Genomic DNA, 21,325 nt, shown 5'->3' on the forward strand with positions numbered 1-21,325 from the left:
GGATCAAGTTCGAGTTGTGTAGCCAATTTCGAGAAATGTGTAGCCAATCGACTTGCAGCTTTTATGGAATAGCTGCAACTTGATTGGCTACACATTTCTCGAAACTAGAACTTGGACCAAGTTCTAGTTCCACAAAATGTGTAGCCAGTCAACTTGCAGCTATTCCATAAAAGTTGCAAGTTGATTGGCTATACAAGTTCTAGCATTGTGGACGCAGGTCTCAAGAAAGCTTTGCTGCTCTTGCGAATTTGAAACTGGACGCACTGATCCGCGGTATTCGGGCGCGAATGCAGCGTAGAAATCGCGCCGAGGTACGCGAGACGAGTAAGGACCAGTTTCGCAAACGTCGATTAACTACTAACCGAAGGTTAATTGATTCTCTGTCTCTTCTTAAATAATAAGATGGAAAAGGATAGGGAGTCGACTAAACCCTAGTTAACAGTTCACCGATGTTTATGAAACTGTTCCTAAATCTGCGAAACGACTCTCTCCTCGCCGAACCGCTTCTGCAGTTCTGCGTGGAAAATCCCTTTGTTTCCACGCACGCATTAAACTCGGCTGAATCTTTCAGTCGACTTTGGCACGTATTCGACCGGTGGAAGATCGGCTCGGTTAGCTGATCTTCTTGAGAAACAGAACGCGCGCATGGAAACGGGGGTTGTTATCTCTCGATCGCGATATTCGCGCGCAACGGCTCTTCGCTCGTCAATTGTTCGGCGATAGCGGAACGCTTCGAGACGCTCGGAAGAACCGTTTCGCGTCCACACGCGTCACCGATCGCCCCAAACAGAGGAAAGGGACACGTAAAGCGGCGCGTTGTTTACCTTGTTGCGGAGGCGCGGCTCGTTCGGGCTCGAGGAAACTCGCAGAATTCCTTCGTCGAGTCACACTGCGTTCACCGGGTTTCGCCGCGAGCGAAACGACGCGGTTCCGCGGAAACCGGGGGTCCGGCACCGGTAGCGTGGCGGATCCGGGCGGGCCGATCGCGGGCGCGAGAAACTGGACGCGAGCGACGACGGAGAGACGAGACCGAGGCGAGAGGCGAGATCGAGACTGCTGCCGCGAAAGAGACGGCCGGACCGCGGCTACGCTCCGCGGCGCGGCGCGGCGCGGCGCGCGCGTGCGGTACGACGTGAAGGGAGTCGAAGGCGGAGTCGCGCGGCGTTTCGCGCTGACGCTTTCAGACCGCCCTTCCCGGCGCGCACCGGCCGTGCCCGCCCGCGGCGATTCGCGTCGCGACGCGACGCGACGCGGCGGTGCCGGGCCTTTCCGATTCCTGGGGTCAGTTCTGTCTTATCTTACAGCTACGGCGAAAATGCTGAAAGTGAGCGGCTTTGTCCCCTTCTGAGCCCGTGTCAGACTACGGATTGAGGATTGAGATTAGATTGAAATTTGACCAATTAGAATAAACGTTACTAAGCTTGGGATTAGTAAACTTTACTGTGATTGGTCAAATTTCAATCTCATCCCAATCTCAATCCGTAGTCTTAAGCCCGTATCAGACTACGGATTGGGATTGGGATTAGATTGAAATTTAGCTAATCACAGTAAAGTTTACTAATCGCAAGTTCAGTAACTTTTATTCTGATTGGTCAAATTTCAATCTAATCTCAATCTCAATCCGTAGCCTGATACGGGCTTAAGGGGACGGGCATTCACTTTTGGCATTTTCGCCATAGGCCTGGTTTACATCGACTGTGTTTGATACGCGTGTCAAATAGTAAACAACTAGTAAATTGATTTAGTCATTGGTTGATCGGCGAAAACACACTATTTGATACGCGTATCAAGTGATCGGTGTAAACTAGGCTACGGTGTAAGATGCAATCCCAGATAGCACACATAGTTCTATGGATATTCTTCTGGAGTGCAAAAATTCTTAATTTCAGAATATTCTATAAAAATATATAGACTATTACAATTAGAAATCGTATATTTTTAACAAAGAAGAACGTTTTTAGAATACTCGTCGAGAATGTCTTTGAAATATTCGTTCCGAATAAGTTTTTAGTGTTCATCGAGTTTATGTATTGCACATTGTTGATTGTGTAATACAATAGTCCAGTCGAATATTCCACGAACGTAAGATAAATATATAAGAATGACCTATGGAATATTCCAAATATTCTTGAAGAATATTCCAAATATTCTTGAAGAATATTCTTAAAACGTTCATAGGAGTGTCTTGTGCTATCTGGGAATGTGCTTTTGCGTCTAGAGATATTCTACAATATTTTGCAGCCGATAAATACGTTTACAAAATTTGTGCGAGTTGATTAATTGTACATTACACAATATATTCCTTCTCACAATTAATTGACTTAAACAGAGAGACGAACATTGCTTGTGTGAAAAAATTTAGAATCCATAAAAGAGACAAAAGAAAAGTTAAGAATTAAATTCGTAAAGCGCGTGCTCTGCCTTTCTTCTTCTGTTCTCCCTTAGATTAAGGGCTCCAAAATCTTTTCTCCGAGGAATATTTTACTCGATGGCTATTCCGAAACCATTTTGAGCATTTCCGATTTATTTCCCCGAGTTTCTAAACTCGTTTTTGAAAAAGTGTCGTAACCAGTCTGTTCATCACTGTACAGGGACAGAAGAAGAAAGGCAGAGCAGTATGCAAAACGCTTTACAAATTTAAGTCTTAAATTTTCTTTGTCGCCTATATAGATACTTAATTTTATCTGTCCATCACTGTACACATATTCTGAATCCTCTCTTATCGATAAAAGTGCTACTAAAATTGTCTTGGATTTGAAGGATTTTTATTGGCCGAAAAGATCTTTTGCAGACACTTTTATCGACAAAAGAGGACTCGAAATGTAGTTTCGAAAAGCCTAAATTCCCGACATTCTTTCATTTTGTTATCTTAAAGTGAAACTCAATACGGCCTCGCGATTAAAATAACCATCGCTCGTCACGATTGGTCTCGCACTAATTGCGACCGGAAATGCATTCCATAACGAGCACGCCTACATAAACTACAAACTTTTGAATCGATTCCATGATTTCCGACGTCAGAGAAATCATTCTTTGCCTTCGGCCATTATCCGCAGCAACTCGATTATACATTTACAAATGTGTGCCAACTGATTTCGGGCGCTCGTTCGGTCCGCGAAAAAATTGTGACAGATCGAATGTCGGCCGCGAATTAAGTATTATGTAATTGCGCTTACGTCGCGTTTCGTAAGTCAGCGTTAAGCAACCGTTGTTTTGCTCGCTTACCGGTGAAGATCGGTGTCAGGAATTAAGGTCAAGAGAACGAGACCACGTCGTCGAAATCGCTGACCGTCGCTAATCGGTGAAGATATGACGAATCGCGTATTCGTAGTTAAATACCGCGAAGATACGATCATTCGATAATATTACGCCAAATTAATTGGATAATATTACACTACTGATAATATCTATATTATATGAAATTTCTACGCAAAACATTTTTTTCACTCTATTTTTTCATTAATAAAACTGGCCGAATTGATACGTTCTATTCGAACGACGCATTTGCTCTCGCGTACGAAAGGGAAACTTAAGATTATTATGGAAGGACCTGTGGAAGAGTAAAAGAACGAAATAATAAACTTGTACATATTACGTACATTTAAATACAGCGAGAAATGTCTCGTCGATCGTTGTCGAAACGATGTCGATTCGAGAGATTCGGTTGGACATCATTTCGACGGATCATTTCTCACTGGGCAGAGACCAAGTAAAAAATAAATAAAGAATATATTTTATTCTATAACGAATTTTATACAAATTTAATGCAGCGAGAAATGTCTCGTCGATCGATGTCGAAACGACATCGACACCGTCAAATTGATGTCGAATCGATGTCAATTTGACAATATCGATTCGACGAATCTTTTCTCACTGGGCATAGGCCAAGTAAAAAATAAATGAAGAGTACATTTTATTCTATAACAAATTTTAGTCTCAGCCGATTGAGAGCGAAGCAATTTTCACAAATTGCGATTAAACGATGCGACAAAACAAGTAATAAACCCTCAACCTTTCATCGACGCTTAATATCAAAATTTCAAAAGATGGAAAATAGAAAGAAAGGAAGACGGTAGGAAAGAAGAGAGAGAAGAGAATCGAGAAACGAGAGGAAAAGATCATTGCAATTTTTAACGAGATATATTTATCAATCTCTTTTCTTCACGTCACGTCATAAAATGTCTCCGTCGGGCAATTTCTGCCTTCGCCGATTTTTGCGGCACATTCGGAAAGGACGAGCGTCAAAGAGCCGCATCTCTGAGGGAATGACGCTATCGATAAACGAAGCAGCGGCCGCCGCCGCCGCCGCCGCTGCCGCCGCCGCAAAATGTCGCATAAAACGCGACGCAGCACGGAGGGTGAGGGAGAAAGAGCGGCGGCCGCGCGACGCCATGTTGGGGCGGCATCGTGCGAGGCCGCTCGCCGCGCGCGATTGGTCGAAGGCTCCGTTTCGAAACATCAATTCGGCAAGCGCACTCGCGCACGGCCCCCGACTCCTCGCGAGGCTACGCATTCGATCCGCGAATCGCGGACCCGACCGAGCGACGCGCGAGAAAGGTACGGGCGAATCCGCCGTTTAATGGCGAGCCCTCGCGCGATTCCGTTTTTCCGTGCCTTTCATGCGGCACGCGGCCCCTCGATTCGATCGAACGAGTCGATCGTTGATTCTGGACTGGCCGAGAAGCCGCGAGACTTCCGGCGAGTGTCATAATCTCGAGCATGAATCTTTTCCTCTAGCGTCAATTCGTGAAAAGTGAAAAATTTTACACACATTGACGAATATTAAATTCTTCAATGAAATTTTTTACTCTCCACGAGAGCTCACGCTAGAGGAAAAGACTCATGATCGAGCCTCTGATACGTGCGACCTCGAATCCGTAACTCGGGGGAAATTTGAAGATTAAAAACATCGTTTTCAGATCTGCGCTTTCTAGCTGCGTTGTTGCATTTTGCATTTAAAGTAACGTATTATAGGTGTATAATTAGACGTTGAAGAGAAACGAAAGAGAAGGGAAGATAAAACGAGTACGAAAGTTCAGCCACGATGAATGAACGTACTCGTGGACGTTTGTCCGAAAATAGCACTCGGCTTCTTTTAATCTTCATAAGCCGATATTCACAATCAGATCTTATATTCAAGACCGCCTTGAATTTATCTAAAGATGCCGTATAGAACATTTCATTGGCTATGGAGTATCTAATGCGGCGTCTACAATGAGACTTTAAGACGTAAGATTCGAGAAATTAATCAATCATAGTCGAATGTGAGGAGAATACTCGATTGTAATAGGCCAATTTCCTAAATCTTACGTCTTGAAATCTCATTGTTGACACCGCGTAAAAATGATTTTAAGACGGTCTTGAATATAAGATCTGACAATGAATAGACTGTTAATTGCAACTGATTTTCAAGCCAAATTGACCCACGTGTAACCCCTGGTCCATAATCTTGTTAAGTAAGCTGCAAGCCTTAAGCCGCAAGTAATTAACCAATCACAGGTGAGAGCGAGGGGAATGAATGCCTGTGATTGGTTAATTTCTTACAGCCTAAGGCTTACGGCTTACTTAAAGCAAGGTTGTAGACCAACACTAATGCAGCTGAAATATTTACCGTTTGAAAGAATCCAGATTTTGGAAGTAAACTCTATTACAGAAACAAAGTCTGCGACAGATCCAAATGAATGAGCTGTAAAGGTTCCCAGCGAAAAATGACTCGTCAATCGACGTCGAAACGATATCGACACCGTCAAATTGAGTGCCAAACTGATGTCGAATCGACGACGAATTCGACAGAGCCGACGTCGATTCCACGTCGTTTCGACTAATCATTTCTCACTGGGTTGAGAAAGTCTAGTCCATACAGCACGCAAATGTTGAATCAACATCTCAGAAACGTTCCATTACAACAATGCAATATTGCGTCAATGTTACGAAATGTAGATTCAACGTTGAAAAGATACTGCCAAGACGTCTAATGTCCGCTAAACTGTAATGTCTTGAAAACGTTACAAATCAACGTTCAGAAAACATTGTTAAATTATATTGAGTTAACATTATTTCATATCAAATTAACATTGCCATGCAACGTTTCAGCAACATTACTTTAACTTTCTGCGTCGTACGGGACGTCGTTTCGACCAATCAATTTCTCACTGGGCTGAGAAAGTCTAGGAAGATTAAGAAACGAGACGAAGAAAGGATCGAGTTTCGCGCGCGTCGTCTCGTCTTATGAATCACTCCGCGATCCAGCCTCGCTCCGGGGTTTATCAGGCCCGGGGGGCAGGGGGGTAGGGGGAGGAAAATCCACGGGAAATCGCGGATCGCGCGAGTTTGGCGACAGGAAGGGAAACAAATGGGAACAACGGTGGTCGGGCGCGCGGCCGCGGATATTTTTCAGCTGGCTCACGGCCGGCTGCGCGATTTGTTGACCGAATGCTGGGACTTACGGACGCCGATGTTGCTGATATATCGGGGTATTGTTAACCCGTTACAATGACCATGTTTAGCAACACACCGACCGGCCGGTCGGTGCTCGATTGTTCGTGCCCACCCCGTCCCCCCTGCCCTCCCGCCATTGCGGTCACTATTGCGCTATTGTCGACAAGTTGGTCCGCCGAGAACGGCGCTCGACTCTTTAAACTATCCATTACGCCTCATTACGGGCATTTTCCCCGGTTTCATCTCTGTAATATATATACTTAGGGATGGACAGGAGGGTTGCGACGCTTTTTTTTGTAATGAGTTTAGGAACTCGTGAAATGGATCGGAAACACTCAAAATGGTTTCGGAAATGGTCGAGTAAAATATTCCTCTGAGAAGACTCAAAATTTGTTTGCGTCGATCTCTCAGTGCTCACGAGCGAGTGGTTTATCAAAAGGCAATAAATCGCAGCGACCATAGGAGCCTTTTATTCTACGATCCGCTTGTTATTTGAAGAACGGCCGGAGAAACGGGAGAAGGGAGTCCCTGTTTTGATTAGGTAATGTCAAAGCAAACTGACCCTCTCGACCCAAACTGGTCTCCCTCTCTCTCTCTCTCTCTCTTTCTCTCCACCTCGGTCCCGTATTCGGGCTCATCCCCCGGCTCGATTTTACTGCCGTTTTATAGTCGTTTGTCGCGGCGAGGCGAGACAGGAGCGATTACCACGCGGTCACGTTCCGTGCGCGACGTTATAGCGGGACGTGTAGCCATGGGCTGCACGGAGGCTCCTCGTCTCGCGTACGGAACGGCATCACGATACGGCGGTAATTCCACGACATTAAATGCATTCGCATAATAGAACGGCGGAAGAAGGAAAAAGACGAACCGGAGGAGCGACAAGGGATTAGGGAAGTCGGAGAAATTCGGAGGAAGAAAAATACCTCCCAAATTTTTTGGCGGTCATCCTTCACTCGCGCGTACCGTCGAGGGATCGTAACGTCTCGGACCTGCGGCGGCTGCGGCGCTCTTTGACAATGATCCCTTAATCTCATTGCACCTTCGCACCAGTTGCAGCACGCGAGGCCAAGAAAAGTGCGCCCTGTAGTAACAAAAATATTTCTTTTGCAGCACATAAAATTAATACAAATAGTTGTAATCGGTTAGTGACTCGCCGATCGATGTCGAAACGATGTTGAATCATTTCTCACTGGGACGTTCTAGTTCCGAGAAATGTGTAGTCAATCACCCTGCAGCTATTCTACAAAAGCTGCAGGGTGATTGACTACAATTTCTTGAAACTAGAGCTGGTATTCACAGTCGAATCTTATATTTAAGATCATTGGGCCAAGTTCTTTCATCGTGGACACAGGCCTTCACGAAACTTTTACATGAGGCAAGTGCCTCGTTCGCCACATCCTATCTATAGTAAATCCTAAAGGAATTCTGACTCGTCCATTTTCTAACAGACGACTGGTTGAATCTATCAGATTGTTTTTTCAGCGCACTAGTGCAACCGATCGAACTCGCTATATGATTTTTAACAGTCTTCTTACGTAAAAATGGCACCCGGGTGCCCACAAACGTCTCAATACGACGATCTTCGTCCATTTATTTACTCGCTCGAACAAGCCACGTGTAGAATCATGATCCCTAGGTGTAGAACGGGCGAAACGGGCGCGGAACGCAAGCGGGGTACATTGTCGCTTCGACGCGCGGCGGGGGACGGGGACCTCGTAAATTATTCGGGGCTAGACCGCGTCGCTCCCGTCCGGGGCGACGCGACGGCTTCATATTTTAGCGTTGCCACGAGGCGTAAATGTTTACGCTCAAGGCGACCCGCCGTCGCACAATATCGCGTTATCCTTTACCGGCGTCGCTTGCACGCGCACGGGCCCTTCTCGCCGCGTCGTCCGCCGCTCGTAAAATTCCTCCCCCCATCCCTCCCGTCCCTTCCCGCCCGCGTCGAGCGATAGATTGGGCCAAACGAGTAACGTAAGGCTCTCCCTTGACGAATAAGTCAATCGGGAGAGGACCGCTGTCGAACGGGAGCACGTTCGTCGATTCGATCCGAGGCCGAGAGCTTGCGGAGCTCGTTTCTGCCGGATCGCCGAGTCCGTCTGAAATAATGAATGAATAATGAGACGGATGTGTAATATACAAGAGCCAACTACAACGAGTTTGTTAGTTATTAGGCCTCTTTCTTCCTGAGCGAAAGAAAGAATTGACCAACGTGTATACGCACAGTCCCCACTTCTGACCAACAACTTGAGTGGTTCCCATAGAAGAGGCTGCGAGTCTTTACCTGAAGCGACGCGATTCGTTAAAACCTTTTGTGAGTCTTTCGAGTCTAATAGCGAATTCGGCTGCTTGCACTAGCGCGCACTGAGCGCACACCAAGCTCAGAATCTACTCTTGTATTTGTGAGCATCTCAAATATATGTCCAGAAACTATTTAGCCAAAAAATTCGTGCAAATGCTATGCAGATCATTTTACTGGCTAAGAAGTATTTCAAACGGTATTCAAGACCCAGCGAGAAATAACTCGTCGATCGATGTCGAAACGATGCCCGATCAACATCGACACCGATGTCTAATCAACAATACGGCCAGAAACAAACGCAAATAACAGGGAATGTACTTGAATTAAGAATCCCGGATGGATTTAGGCGAACGGAGCCCAAGAACACATGTGCGTATTGAAATTTGACCGCTTAGAGTAAAAGTTACTGAACTTGAGATTGGTAAACTTTACTGTCATTAGTAAAATTTCTATCTAATCCCAATCTCAATCCGTAGTCTGATACTTTACTAAACTTGAGATTAGTAAACTTTACTGTGATTAGTAAAATTTCTAATCCCAATCTCAATCCGTAGTCTGATACGGACTTTACTAAACTTGAGATTAGTAAACTTCACTGTGATTAGTAAAATTTCTATCTAATCTCAATCTCAATCCGTAGTCTGATACGGACGTTAGAACGAGGAAAATGGAAGGAGAGCTTCGAAGCGTTTGCAGCGGCCATAGTCAGATCTCGTCTCCATAGTCGATGAAATGTTCCATCCCAGTCAGACACGACTCGTCGATCGACGTCGAAACCGTCATATTGACGTCGATTCGACGTCGATCGACGAGTCAATTCTGACTGGAATGCAGCATCTTCACCCAGCGAGAGAAATGACTTGTCGATCGATGCCGAAACAATGTCGAATCGACATCGACGTCGTTTCGACGGATCATCCCTCACTGAGTAGACAAACTCAAGACATTCTTGAGTACAAGATCTGACTATGAATACCGGCCTGATTCTTTCCAGTAAGCTAATCGGTAGCCCGTTGAAGTCGCCCGTTCAATCTACGTACCTTATTTTTCTCGACAATTCGAAAGATACGTAGGCGAGCAACGACCGATTGACCGTCTCGCGACATCTGGTCGCGCGGATTCCAAGCGTTCCGAGCGCAATCGTCATTTGGGCGACATCTCTCGGCAGTCGCGAGTACTACCTTCAAAAACCACCTAGCGCCATCTAGTCGAGCCAAGCGCGCGGCAGACGCGCGACATCTCTCGGCCGTCCGCGGGTACTTGGCTCACACGTGCACGCTTCCTAACCTTTCAACTCAGCCCACGGGAATTCAAAGGCTCCGTTGAAGACGGAAATTAGCGTTGTTGATACCAGCGTTTAAATGAAACGCGTGTTAGCAGCATGTTAACTACGAAGGTTTTTTTCCGAAAGACCAAGGGAGGGAATATATTTAAGGTACGCAAAGGGCGTTGGCTTATCTCGAGAGTATTTTCAGAAATTTTCAACGTAAGGTCGAGACTCTCGCGCACCTTGATCGCTTTATCGAAAACTGTTAACTGAGAGTGTAATTTGAGCTAAAACTTTCCACTCTTGTCAGACCGTCAGAGAGCACTACCTCAGAGATGACATTTGCTGTGGCCTCAAAACGTGCACGAGGTGCAAGGCGAGGCCGCGGGACATGGTGTTGGACGATGAAGGCGCTGGTGCGACGTCCTCCTTAATTCCAGGCCCATATTTTCTTGTGCTTGACACAAATATCATTCTGGATCAAGTAAGCGTTGTACCAAATGCACTGTGGTGTTAATGCGCGCGTGTATTTGCCCGTTGAATCGTCTAAGGTTCAATTTCTAATTGCAGATAGACATACTGGAGGAAGACGTTATTACCAACGTGATCGTCCTGCAAACAGTGCTGGAAGAAATTCGGCACAAAAGTGCTATTGTATACAAAAAGCTGAAGACCATCATAGGAAACGCGACGAGAAAGTTTTTCGTGTTCATCAATGAACATCATCGGTACACATTAATTATTGCGAGGAGGAAGATTATACATTTGACATATTACGCCCTGTCCTTGTTTCATTTCTTTCAATGTGCCTTTTGCAATATATGCTTCGTACAATTATTTTACAACGTTATTCTTCTAGGGAAACTTATATCGAGAGAGAACCGGGTGAGAGGACAAACGATCGTAATGACAGAGCGATACGAGTTGCAGTTAAATGGTACAGCACCCACTTGAACTCGGATGAGGACAGTGTGAAAATTGTCTTGCTGACAGACGATGTAGAAAATAGAAGACGTGCCACTGAAGAGGGACTATTTGTTGTATCGAGTAAGATACATTTCATTTTACTCTATTTATACCATTTTGGTATGAATACGAGGTACAGCATAATATATATCGTCTTTGCAGTGGAAGATTATATTGCATCATTGGAAAATTCAAGTTTTCTGCTGGATAAACTGTGCAAACGTTCCTACGGTTCGGATATTCAAGGCCCGGACTTGTTTCCCTGTCATCTAACGCCAGTGGAAGTGCACGACGGCATATCGTCGGGAAAACTGTTGCAAGGAACGTTTTTGGCATCGAGGGAAAATTTCCTCGAGGGGAATGTGAACGTTGAAGGAAGAGAGAAACCTGTACGATACATGATTGTTAATACATAATCGTGAATATTTAAATGTAGCTTTATAATGTCTATGTTAAGGAGAAAATTGTTGAACGTCTATTTAAAAAATGATTGGGAACAGTTTATTTAAATCAAGTCGCTTGATGCATAATTTTCTTAAATTTCTGTAAAGTTTTCGTAAGTTTTAATTGACATAAAAGAATATGCAATGCAAGTGTAACTTAAAAAATGATATTTCTGTCACAGTGAAGTTTCGAAAACAAACTCATCTGTCGAAGATTATGAATTACTGAATTTTCTTTTAAATTCGACACTATATTCGATACGCAATAATCTTTTAGAAATATCAGTACATTTAATGTCTCATTTTTATTGCCTTAGATATTTGTGCAAGGACGATCTCATCTCAACAGGGCAGTCGATGGTGATATAGTTGCGATTGAAATCCTACCAGACGATCAGTGGTCATCACCCAGTGAAATCGTTTTGCAGGACGAACAAGGCGCGGACGCTGACGAGGTTACAGAAGATGAGAAAATACTCCGCAAACAGAAGCCGAAAGCGCAAGAGCTGATACCGACGGGCAAAATTGTCGGCATTATCAGGAGAAAATGGAGACAGTATTGTGGAATATTACAACCGAGTGCAATTAAAGGGGTAGAAATCTTTATCCAAAAAATCTTTTTATATCTATTCCATTATGTATGTATATACATTTTTTTATCTCTTGTCATTATCGGTGTGCATAGAATGTAAGGCACTTGTTTGTTCCGGCCGAGAGAAAGATTCCGAAAATAAGGATTGAAACTAGACAAGCCGAGATACTGAGTAAGCAGCGAATTATCGTCGCACTGGATTCGTGGCCACGAAACTCGAGATACCCGCTTGGCCACTTTGTACGAGCACTTGGTAACATAGGAGACAAAGAGACAGAGAATGAAGTATTACTCTTGGAACACGACGTCCCACACAGCCGTTTCTCTGACGCTGTTCTTAGCTTTCTTCCCAAGCTGCCGTGGGTCATTACGGAAGTGGTATGTATACGTATTTGGTCTAAAATTCGTATTGACGCTGATTATCTCAAACTATTGATTATATACAGATTAACTGTTGCGATAAATGATCAGCTGGACAATATAGCTGTGCAAAATTGTACAGAACTTGTAAAAAATATGTGTAACTTTGCATACGTAATATGTGTACAAATTTTTACAGGATATTGCGCAGAGAGAAGATCTTCGACATCTAGATATCTGTTCCGTGGACCCGCCAGGCTGTACTGACATTGACGACGCGTTACATTGCAGAAGTTTAGAAAACGACAATTTCGAAGTCGGTGTGCATATTGCAGATGTATCCCACTTCATAAGGCCTGGGACTGCACTGGACAAAGAAGCGGCATTACGTGCTACCACCGTATATCTTGTCGATAAACGAATCGACATGGTTCCAGGTAAGACAAGCCACTTATTTCAAGTAGAATTGCAGGCAGGCGCAACGTAAATTGTACAACCTGAAATGTTTCTTTATTTCAGAATTGCTCAGTTCGAATCTTTGTTCTTTACGGGGTAAGGAAGAACGATTTGCGTTCTCCTGTATATGGGAGATTGACCACGACGCAAACATAATCAATACGAGATTCTGCAAATCCCTAATTTGCTCGCGTCAAGCGATGACATACGAGGAAGCTCAATTGAAAATTGACGATGCCACTCAGCAGGACGCTATCGCGTTATCATTGAGAGGATTAAATCAATTGGCAAAGAAATTAAAACAGAAACGTTTAGAGAATGGGTACGATTATCCAATTATTTTAAGTTATATTCGATTCACTTCTCGTGACAAATTACATTTTTAACGTTAAATAATTTATTTGCAGTGCTTTAACTTTAGCGTCACCGGAAATACGTTTCCAAGTAGACAGCGAAACGCACGATCCCATTGACGTGGAAGCAAAAAAGATGAGAGAGACCAATTCGATGGTAGAGGAGTTTATGCTGCTTGCAAACATCAGCGTTGCTGAAAAAATAGTGGCAGAATTTCCAGAATGCGCTATGTTAAGAAGACATCCCGAACCACCGCAGAGTAATTTTGAACCGTTGATTAAAGCTGCTAAAAATCAGGTATTGCCATTCACCTTTGGACTTTCTAATTAATAATTCCATGCTTTGTTAGGCACAAAGATATTCAATATTTAAATTTAAAAATTGTAAGAAACAATTTTCATTTTTTTAATTTAAAGAAATTCGATCTATTGTCAATGTTATCACTTACTCTAATTTTTATTCAATAGCGATGAAGCTGCAATATATTTATTACATAAAATTGATTTTACAGGGTTTCACTATTAATACAAATACTGGTAAGGAATTAGCCCTATCATTGGAAGAAACTAAAAAGGAATCGAATCCTTACTTCAACACAATGTTAAAAATATTAGCTACGCGATGTATGTTGCAAGCGGTATATTTTATTAGTGGAATGCAGCAAGTGGAAGAATTCAAGCATTACGGATTAGCGTGTCCGATTTACACGCATTTCACATCTCCTATTCGAAGGTAAGCCCTTTGAAAGCCATTAGGAAATATAATTATCAAATTAATTTGAAGTATTAAATGAATTGACGATTTCTTAATATATTTTGCAGGTACGCAGATATAATTGTACACCGACTGTTAGCTGTATGTATAGGTGCCGATGCGACTTATCCAGAGCTATTGGACAAGAAGAAGAATCACTTGTTGTGCCATAATTTGAATTATCGGAATCGAATGGCGCAATACGCCGGCCGTGCATCAGTCGCACTTCACACGCACGTTAGTCCGATTTAGCATGAAGATTTTCTTCTTTCTGACAATGTTGCTACTCAATATTATTTATAGAAAGTTCTAACAATTGTTTTATGCGTTTTAGATATTCTTCCGCGATAGAATTCAGGATGAGGAAGGATACATTCTTTTTGTACGAAAAAATGCCCTGCAAGTGCTGATACCGAAATACGGTTTGGAAGGCACTTTATATCTTAATTCTGCTTCGTCGTCTGTCACGTTCACGTACAATTCAGAGGATCAGTCCCAAACCTGCGGGGACGTCGTATTTCGGGCATTTGATCCTATTGTTGTACAAATGAGTTTGGACAGATCTAATGTTCAACATGAGAAGTTGTTCTTTAAACTCGTAAAACCAGAGGTAAGAAAAAAAGAGGCCTGAAAGAATAAGACAACAAAACATTTATACATGTTTAACGCTGCATTAATTTGTTTGATTATAGATCCCAGATTTCAGCGTTTCCCCATTAAACATCAAAACTATTAGAGTCGAAGAAGAAAATTCCACTGTGAAAGAAATGTTGAAACGGAAACCAGAAAATCAACAAGAATCAACCAACGTTCAGAACAAGAAGGTCGAAAAGAAAAAGAAGAAAAAGAAGAATTGAGATACAAAATTTTTTAACGTAATGTGTGAATTATATGTATAATAATATACACATTGGTTTTTATAAAAATTGTATTCTTTCACTACTGTTTTACATTATTTATAACTTACAGTCTTTACACCAATACACACTTGTTAATGAATTCTTCTTAAACAATATTTAGAAATTTATGTACATATACAGTTGTACAGAAAAAAGAATGTCTGATAATTTCTTTCATTGAATTACTAATTCATATTCACTGTTTTCTCATTGGAAACTCCTTATTAAATACTTAAAAATTTTCGTTGCGTAAAAGTTATGATAAATTTAATAAGCGATTGGTTTAATGTCATGAGATATAAAGGTTTGAATATTTTAAAACAAAAAATGATTAAAATTAAAAGAATTAAAAGATGGAAAAGATACGTTTATCTGGTTTAATCGATAAATAATAATTTAGATAATAAATTACGCTTTTGACAATAAAAAACGTTAAAAATAATGAGGATGAAATTAAAGTACAATCATTGAGTATAGTAATATGGATTCAGTTGTATGAAACATACTGAAATGTGATGCATTAATCATATAAATACTGTAAAAACTTATCGTGGATAGTATGTGTGTGTGTGTGTGACCAAATCTCGAATCTATAATATACAGGGTGAATCATTAAGGTTGTCCCAACCTTTTATCATGAGGGATGGATTACCGACTGCAACTGTAGCCAACTCTGGAAAGCATGGAAAATCTCGTCATATGTTTCAATCGTGTAATATCTAATAATTATATCTCTTAAAATACAAATAGGTTTTACATGATTGAAATGTATATAACGAGTTTTTTTACAGTTTCGGTCGATAATCCATCCCTCGTGGTAAAAGGCTGGGACAGCCTTAATAATTCACCCTGTATAACAAATTAATTTAATGAGGGCAGTCTCGAGTTTGCTGAAAACTCATCACTATGCAGTATAAAAAAATAAATTTAGAAACGCTTATACTTGACTAGTACGATAATAAATAATGAAAAGATTATTTAGTACCGATACAAATTAACGAATTGTTTTTTTTATAATAATTCAATGAAAGAATGCTTGAGCAACATGTCGAATAAACTTGTGGTGCCTCTATCAGTGATATAACACTTGATGATTCTCTGAAAAGAACAAAAGACAATATGCAATCCAAACAAATCTAAGTTTGAGCAAGAGAAGATTTAAGTATACATACCCATTTAATGTTTTAATGAAATCTTGAGTAGGCCATAATCGTACAATTCCATCTAGGCTCGCACTGGAGATGTACTGGCCATCGAAGCTCCAGTCTACATTCATGACTGTATCGTTATGGCCTTTCAGTTCAGTCAATAAATTATTAGTTGTTAAATCCCATATGCGTATAGACTTGTCGTCGCCTGAATAATATAGTTTCCGATGAAGAACAATTTATTAAATTTAATTGCAAGATTATCGACCGATCTCTTTCACAAGGTCGTATTTAAACGCTAATTTAGGTCCTTAAGAAGTGTGTAAGCAGAAAAACCAAAAATTACGTAAAATCAAGATACGGCCTTGCGAAAGAGATCAGTCGTTATGCCTTATATTTTTTCATTATAAATACCTGCAGCAGCCAGATATTTGCCATCTGGACTAAAAGCTACAGTGTAAATGGTCGATTCCGCTCCAACGTATACTCGCTGTAGGCTCGCATCATCTTTCGACCATAATCTTACCGTTTTGTCAGCAGAACCAGTCGCTAAGTATCTTGCATTTGGATGAAATTTTATGCACTGAAACAGGAAATATGTAAATTGTTTTCAATCTTGTCGGTATATTCTAAAATAAGTTTAGATTGTAATAATGATGAAAAAAAACATACATTGACATCTAAGAAGTGACCAGCGAATATTCTTAAGGGATATGTTCTATCCAATGTCCACAATTTTGCAGTTCTGTCATGTGAGCCGGTGGCAATGTATAAATTGAACACACTGGTATCCATGCACCATACAGGGTAACTATGACCACTACAATGAGAAGAAAAACACTCTGTTCGAAATAACATTTATAACATGTATTATTTTGCACAACCTGTTTCTTTTTATTTAATCCTGTTTTAGAAAAAAAATATATCTACAGACAAAATCATTGAAATTAACAGAATCTTGTCGATTTCGAGATTTCTTTTGAAACTTTAAGTTTATCCTTGTGACTTGAAGTTAAAGATTTACTACACGGAATGGGATATTACGAATACTTCGATACTTAATTCTTCATAAAATGTTTAAGCTGCAAGAAAAAAAAATTGTAAAGAAACAGGATTTTTTTACCTATATATTGCTGTACATGAATAGTTATCAAGTCTCCATGCTCTCATATCCTTATCGCTTGATACGGAAAGAAGAATATTTACATCTGGGATAAATCTTAAATCGTGCACTACGTCCGTATGCCCTCTCAATATTATCGCTCCTGCTTCGCTTCTTCTGTACAATTAGGTTTGCCTCATAAGATATTGTACTTAAGTAAATATACAATAATATATAATCTGCAACTCACACTGTGCTCTCTTGCTCATTGAACTTATAAAATGGTGATATATCACAGCCGGCCGGAACACATGGTCGTTTATTTTTCGTTTTGACCAGGACCGTATCGCCTATGCCCCACAAACGTATCTCAGCCGTACTAAAACCTACAGCTAATTTATCCATCCTAGGTGAGATAAGACCGCAACTTGCACTGCAACCATATACGAAGATACATAAAATATAAGTAATGTCAAGAATAATAGAATGGATTATGTTACTTACTTTTCTATAGCATTCCTCACTGTAAATAACCTTAATGGTTGATGAGCATTATTGTGTATTAATCGTATAGCTTCCTGCAATTCTCTCATTTCACGATCCACACCGGTACCAGACGGTTGTTCCATATGGCCATTAATACTTACTTCATATCTTTGATTTCTGTCTTCAGGTACTTCAACATCCATTTGCGGGCTGTTTTCCTTTATGATTATTGTGATATGTGTATTTATAATCTAAAATTGAAAGAAATTAAAGTTTGCGGAGAATATTAATTTTACTCTAAACAAAACTGAAAGAGTAAGCTCTTTGAAGATTATGTTTTTTAATCCATATACGATTGATGTGAAAACAGTTAGTCTTCAACAGAAGACTAACTTTAGATGGTTTATAAAATATGTAATTAAAAGTAATTAACATTATATATCACCTGCATTAATATTATATGCCCGTATTTGGCGAGATATTGTCTCAGGCAGATATGAGATGACTCAGACAGATCTACTTTATACTTTCTAGTCCTGAACGCTTTTACCAAAGGTCTCAGCTCAATGTCTTGAACCGAAAATACACTGGATAATTCTTCTAAAAAGTCTTTCTCCGTTTCGCTAACAAACTCGTTTTGATGAGTCTTTAGAAAATCGGTAGCCGCCTCTCGATTACCAGTATGTAGCATTTCCAAGTAAAGATGACAAAATATTGGATATAAAAGTCCCAGCAACTCCGTTCTTATGTTTTCGTTGAGTATGCTGTTCATCCATTTCTTGAATCTAAAAGGGAGGGTTTAAACTTTAACATTTTGCAAGTCTCAAAATCAACTTATGTATGCAAAAATTGACATTCACATATCGACGTCATACATTAATACAATATATGTTTATCGACCATGACTGGCAAACTTTATTCGAAATGACACTGCATCTCGACCATTAGTTGAGATCCTTTTCAAGTAAACAACGGATGTCTAATGTCGAATACCGAGAAAAAACCAGAACGAAAGGAGGCTACAAGATTAATGTCAACTTTTGTAATGAAAATCTCCATCTAAAAATTAAGATTTCACTTTAAGACATTTGTACCTTGACAACAAGGTAAAATTTCCATCGTCTTTATGTTCTAGGCTTCTGTAGAATAAGATAAAGAAAATTAAATGAATAAGCAAATTATAAAAACAGAGAAAAGATCCGAGATGGACACAATGTGTCAAATTTCCAGTTCTTTCCCGAGAACTCGAAGCTGCGTGAAAATTATGCCGACCAGAATACTTGCAATAGCACGATAAAAAATTATAATACAATATAAAAATGTTAGGATTAAAAATTGAATGTGTTGCACGACCAGAGGCTCAACCATGAATCTGTTCCTCTAGCGTGAACTTGTGAAAAATAAAAAACTTTGTTTCTTTTCCTTTGGTGTAAACTCGTGAGAAGTGAAAATTTTCATTAGCAAATATTGAATTCGTCAATTAAACTTTTCACGAATCTTTTTCTCTAGCGTCAACTCGTGAAAAATAAAAAAACTGTTTCTCTTCCTTTAGTTTGAAACTCGTGAAAAGTGAAAATTTTAATTAACAAATATTGAATTCGTCAATAAAATTTTTTACTCTTCACGAATCTTTTCTCTAGCGTGAACTCATGAAAAGTAAAAAATTTCATGAATCTTTTCGTCCAGTGTAAATTCATGAAAAGTAAAAAACTTTATTGGCGAATATTGAATTCATCAATGAAATTTTCCGCCTTTCACGAGTAGAATTGAACGTGTTGCACGACCAGGGGCTCGATCATAATTTTTTTTCCTCTAGCGTGAACTCGTAAAAAGTAAAAAATTTTCGTGAAACTTCCTTCAGCGTGAACTCGCGAAAAGTGAAAAATTTCATTGACGAGTTCAATATTCGTCAATGAAATTTTCCACTTTTCACGAGTTCACGCTAAAGAAAAAGATTGATGATCGTGCCCCTGGCAGCGAAATGACTAAAAGATCCACGCTGGGGGAAACAAATAATCACATGGCGAGGAGAGGAGTCACCGTAAAAGCGTACCGCTGATAAGCCTGATTCGCCGCGGCGGTGTCAACGGAAATGGCACTGAACACAATCGAATTCTCCTGCGAGGTCCCGCACTCCGCAGTCGCGCTTAGCGTCGTCTGATCGCCGTTCTGGCAAAACAAGTGTTCGTCCCTGCGGTAAACGCCGTCCTGGAAAAACAGCAACAGCGATGAGGGAGGTTATGTGCCCGCACACGCTCGTTCATGGAGAACCACGCGCGGCGTGAGACCTCGGTTCTCCGCGGCACTGCACCTGATAGTGACGCCGTTTCAGGTAAGAGTCGATGGTCGCGCTGATCACCTCGCTCTTCATTATCCGCTTCATCATCATCGGGGAGCCGGCGGCGCGACAACGACGAAGCTCCGAATGACGGTGCCCCGAACTACCCCCGAACCACCCCCGAACCGCCCAGAACCGGGATCCACTGACAGTTACACACGACCACAGCACGGGTACTGTGGTACGACTGCGAGCAGTGCGAGCACTGCAAGCTGCGCGAAGGCCTGCGGTCCAGTGATGCAAACTTCGGGATTTGAGCCGCGGCAGAGAGACACAAGCAGCACAAGTACCCCGTCTAGGGGAAACGAAAGGAAGGAAGAGAGAGAGGGGGTGCAGAGAGAAACCTGAGAGCGGCCACGCCGGCGTTTTATAACATCCGTAGTTAAAGGGCTGGCCAATCACAGTCATTCCATTCTTCTGAGGAATAGTTGTGATTGGCCAGTTTTATAACTACAGATGTTATTAAACCCGATTAAGCGTTCCGCGTAGCAGCACTCTATGTCTCGTTTCGAAATCGAGTTCAGAGTTCTTGCCAACTCCTTGTGAAACTTCGATACAAGTAATTAAGTTATTTCTCAACTAAAGTTTCTCAACAAACAAGAAGAATATTACGCGTAATTTGAAGTAGAAATGCGATAAGGGAATTATAAAAATTATTTTAGTTTTAATAATACACGGGCGCTACCTTTCCTAACGTTCGAACTCGGAATGAATCTCTCTCACGCTGTGCTTTAAAATCTTCATCGGTTATTAAAATTAATCCATCGCGAAAGTAATACGCGAAATATTGAATCGAGTGTTTTAATTAGCATTTATCGGTGATTTATTAATTCCACCAGTTTATATCCTTTTTACGGAATTCTTTATAAGTGAAATTACATTGACTTTAGACATTGAATTTTTAATTCTTTTCAAACATTGCATTTTGATTAAAGTTGCGTTTATAGTACGCTGTTGATGTTAATATGTATAATTTTTGTGAGATGTTCTTGTATGTACTTAACACATTGACGTATGAATATCCATACGTCAATGACTTAACATCATGCGCATTATGCGTGAAACCGAACACACCTCATATATTATACGCGTCTTCATGCAATACGAACAGACCTATGATTACACGAGATAGGCTCGCTGCGTGATCTTGTCATTGCAAGATCGATGCTTGAAAGCTCGCAGCCTGATTGGCCGCTGTTTCACGTTTGAAAGTTGCAACCGTTACGAATCTAGTGAACGTTCAGTTGTTGGACGCGGAGAAAGCGTCGGTCGGGCGCGAGAATCCGCTCCGCGTTTCCGTCGATTTCGGCTCGCCGAGAGGGCGAGCCCCGTGTCCGGGGTGTCGTGAGTGAGTGGCGCGTTCGCAAGCTCGTTTGTGGCGCTCAAGCAGCCGCCGGGAGACGCGTGCCGGGAAATCTCAG

The 21,325-nt window shown here is 41.3% G+C and overlaps 3 protein-coding genes across 6 annotated transcripts in view; 1 reads left to right on the forward strand and 2 right to left on the reverse strand.

The window, feature by feature from the left end:
- Positions 1 to 1,463, reverse strand: part of LOC105560303 (forkhead box protein E1-like) — a 34,530-nt gene extending 33,067 nt beyond the window's left edge. For all 4 annotated transcript variants that reach the window (XR_001008810.1, XM_012009306.1, XM_012009305.1 and 1 more), the window contains exon 1: positions 825 to 1,463. The gene's annotated coding sequence lies outside the window, so the exon portion shown is untranslated. The remainder of the gene's footprint in view (positions 1 to 824) is intronic.
- An 8,508-nt stretch (positions 1,464 to 9,971) lies between these two features.
- On the forward strand, positions 9,972 to 14,825 carry LOC105560304 (exosome complex exonuclease RRP44). Its single transcript, XM_012009307.1, has 14 exons — positions 9,972 to 10,175; positions 10,318 to 10,491; positions 10,578 to 10,735; positions 10,867 to 11,054; positions 11,136 to 11,362; positions 11,734 to 12,009; positions 12,102 to 12,386; positions 12,568 to 12,805; positions 12,888 to 13,146; positions 13,232 to 13,475; positions 13,690 to 13,910; positions 14,000 to 14,168; positions 14,266 to 14,541; positions 14,624 to 14,825. The coding sequence occupies exons 1-14, from the start codon at positions 10,122 to 10,124 to the stop codon at positions 14,786 to 14,788; spliced, it is 2,934 nt and encodes a 977-aa protein (XP_011864697.1). The 5' UTR covers positions 9,972 to 10,121; the 3' UTR covers positions 14,789 to 14,825.
- Positions 14,826 to 14,829: 4 nt separating this feature from the next.
- On the reverse strand, positions 14,830 to 20,038 carry LOC105560305 (TAF5-like RNA polymerase II p300/CBP-associated factor-associated factor 65 kDa subunit 5L). Its single transcript, XM_012009308.1, has 10 exons — positions 19,878 to 20,038; positions 19,620 to 19,774; positions 18,012 to 18,351; positions 17,585 to 17,817; positions 17,331 to 17,513; positions 17,102 to 17,257; positions 16,651 to 16,798; positions 16,393 to 16,561; positions 16,003 to 16,186; positions 14,830 to 15,928 (listed from the first exon to the last, which is right to left on the reverse strand). The coding sequence occupies exons 1-10, from the start codon at positions 19,953 to 19,955 to the stop codon at positions 15,805 to 15,807; spliced, it is 1,770 nt and encodes a 589-aa protein (XP_011864698.1). The 5' UTR covers positions 19,956 to 20,038; the 3' UTR covers positions 14,830 to 15,804.
- Between the last annotated feature and the right edge of the window lie 1,287 nt (positions 20,039 to 21,325).

This window comes from Vollenhovia emeryi, unplaced genomic scaffold (assembly GCF_000949405.1).
Source record: "Vollenhovia emeryi isolate VEMERY1.0 unplaced genomic scaffold, V.emery_V1.0 DF939234.1, whole genome shotgun sequence".
In the NCBI taxonomy this organism is placed as follows: domain Eukaryota; kingdom Metazoa; phylum Arthropoda; class Insecta; order Hymenoptera; family Formicidae; genus Vollenhovia; species Vollenhovia emeryi.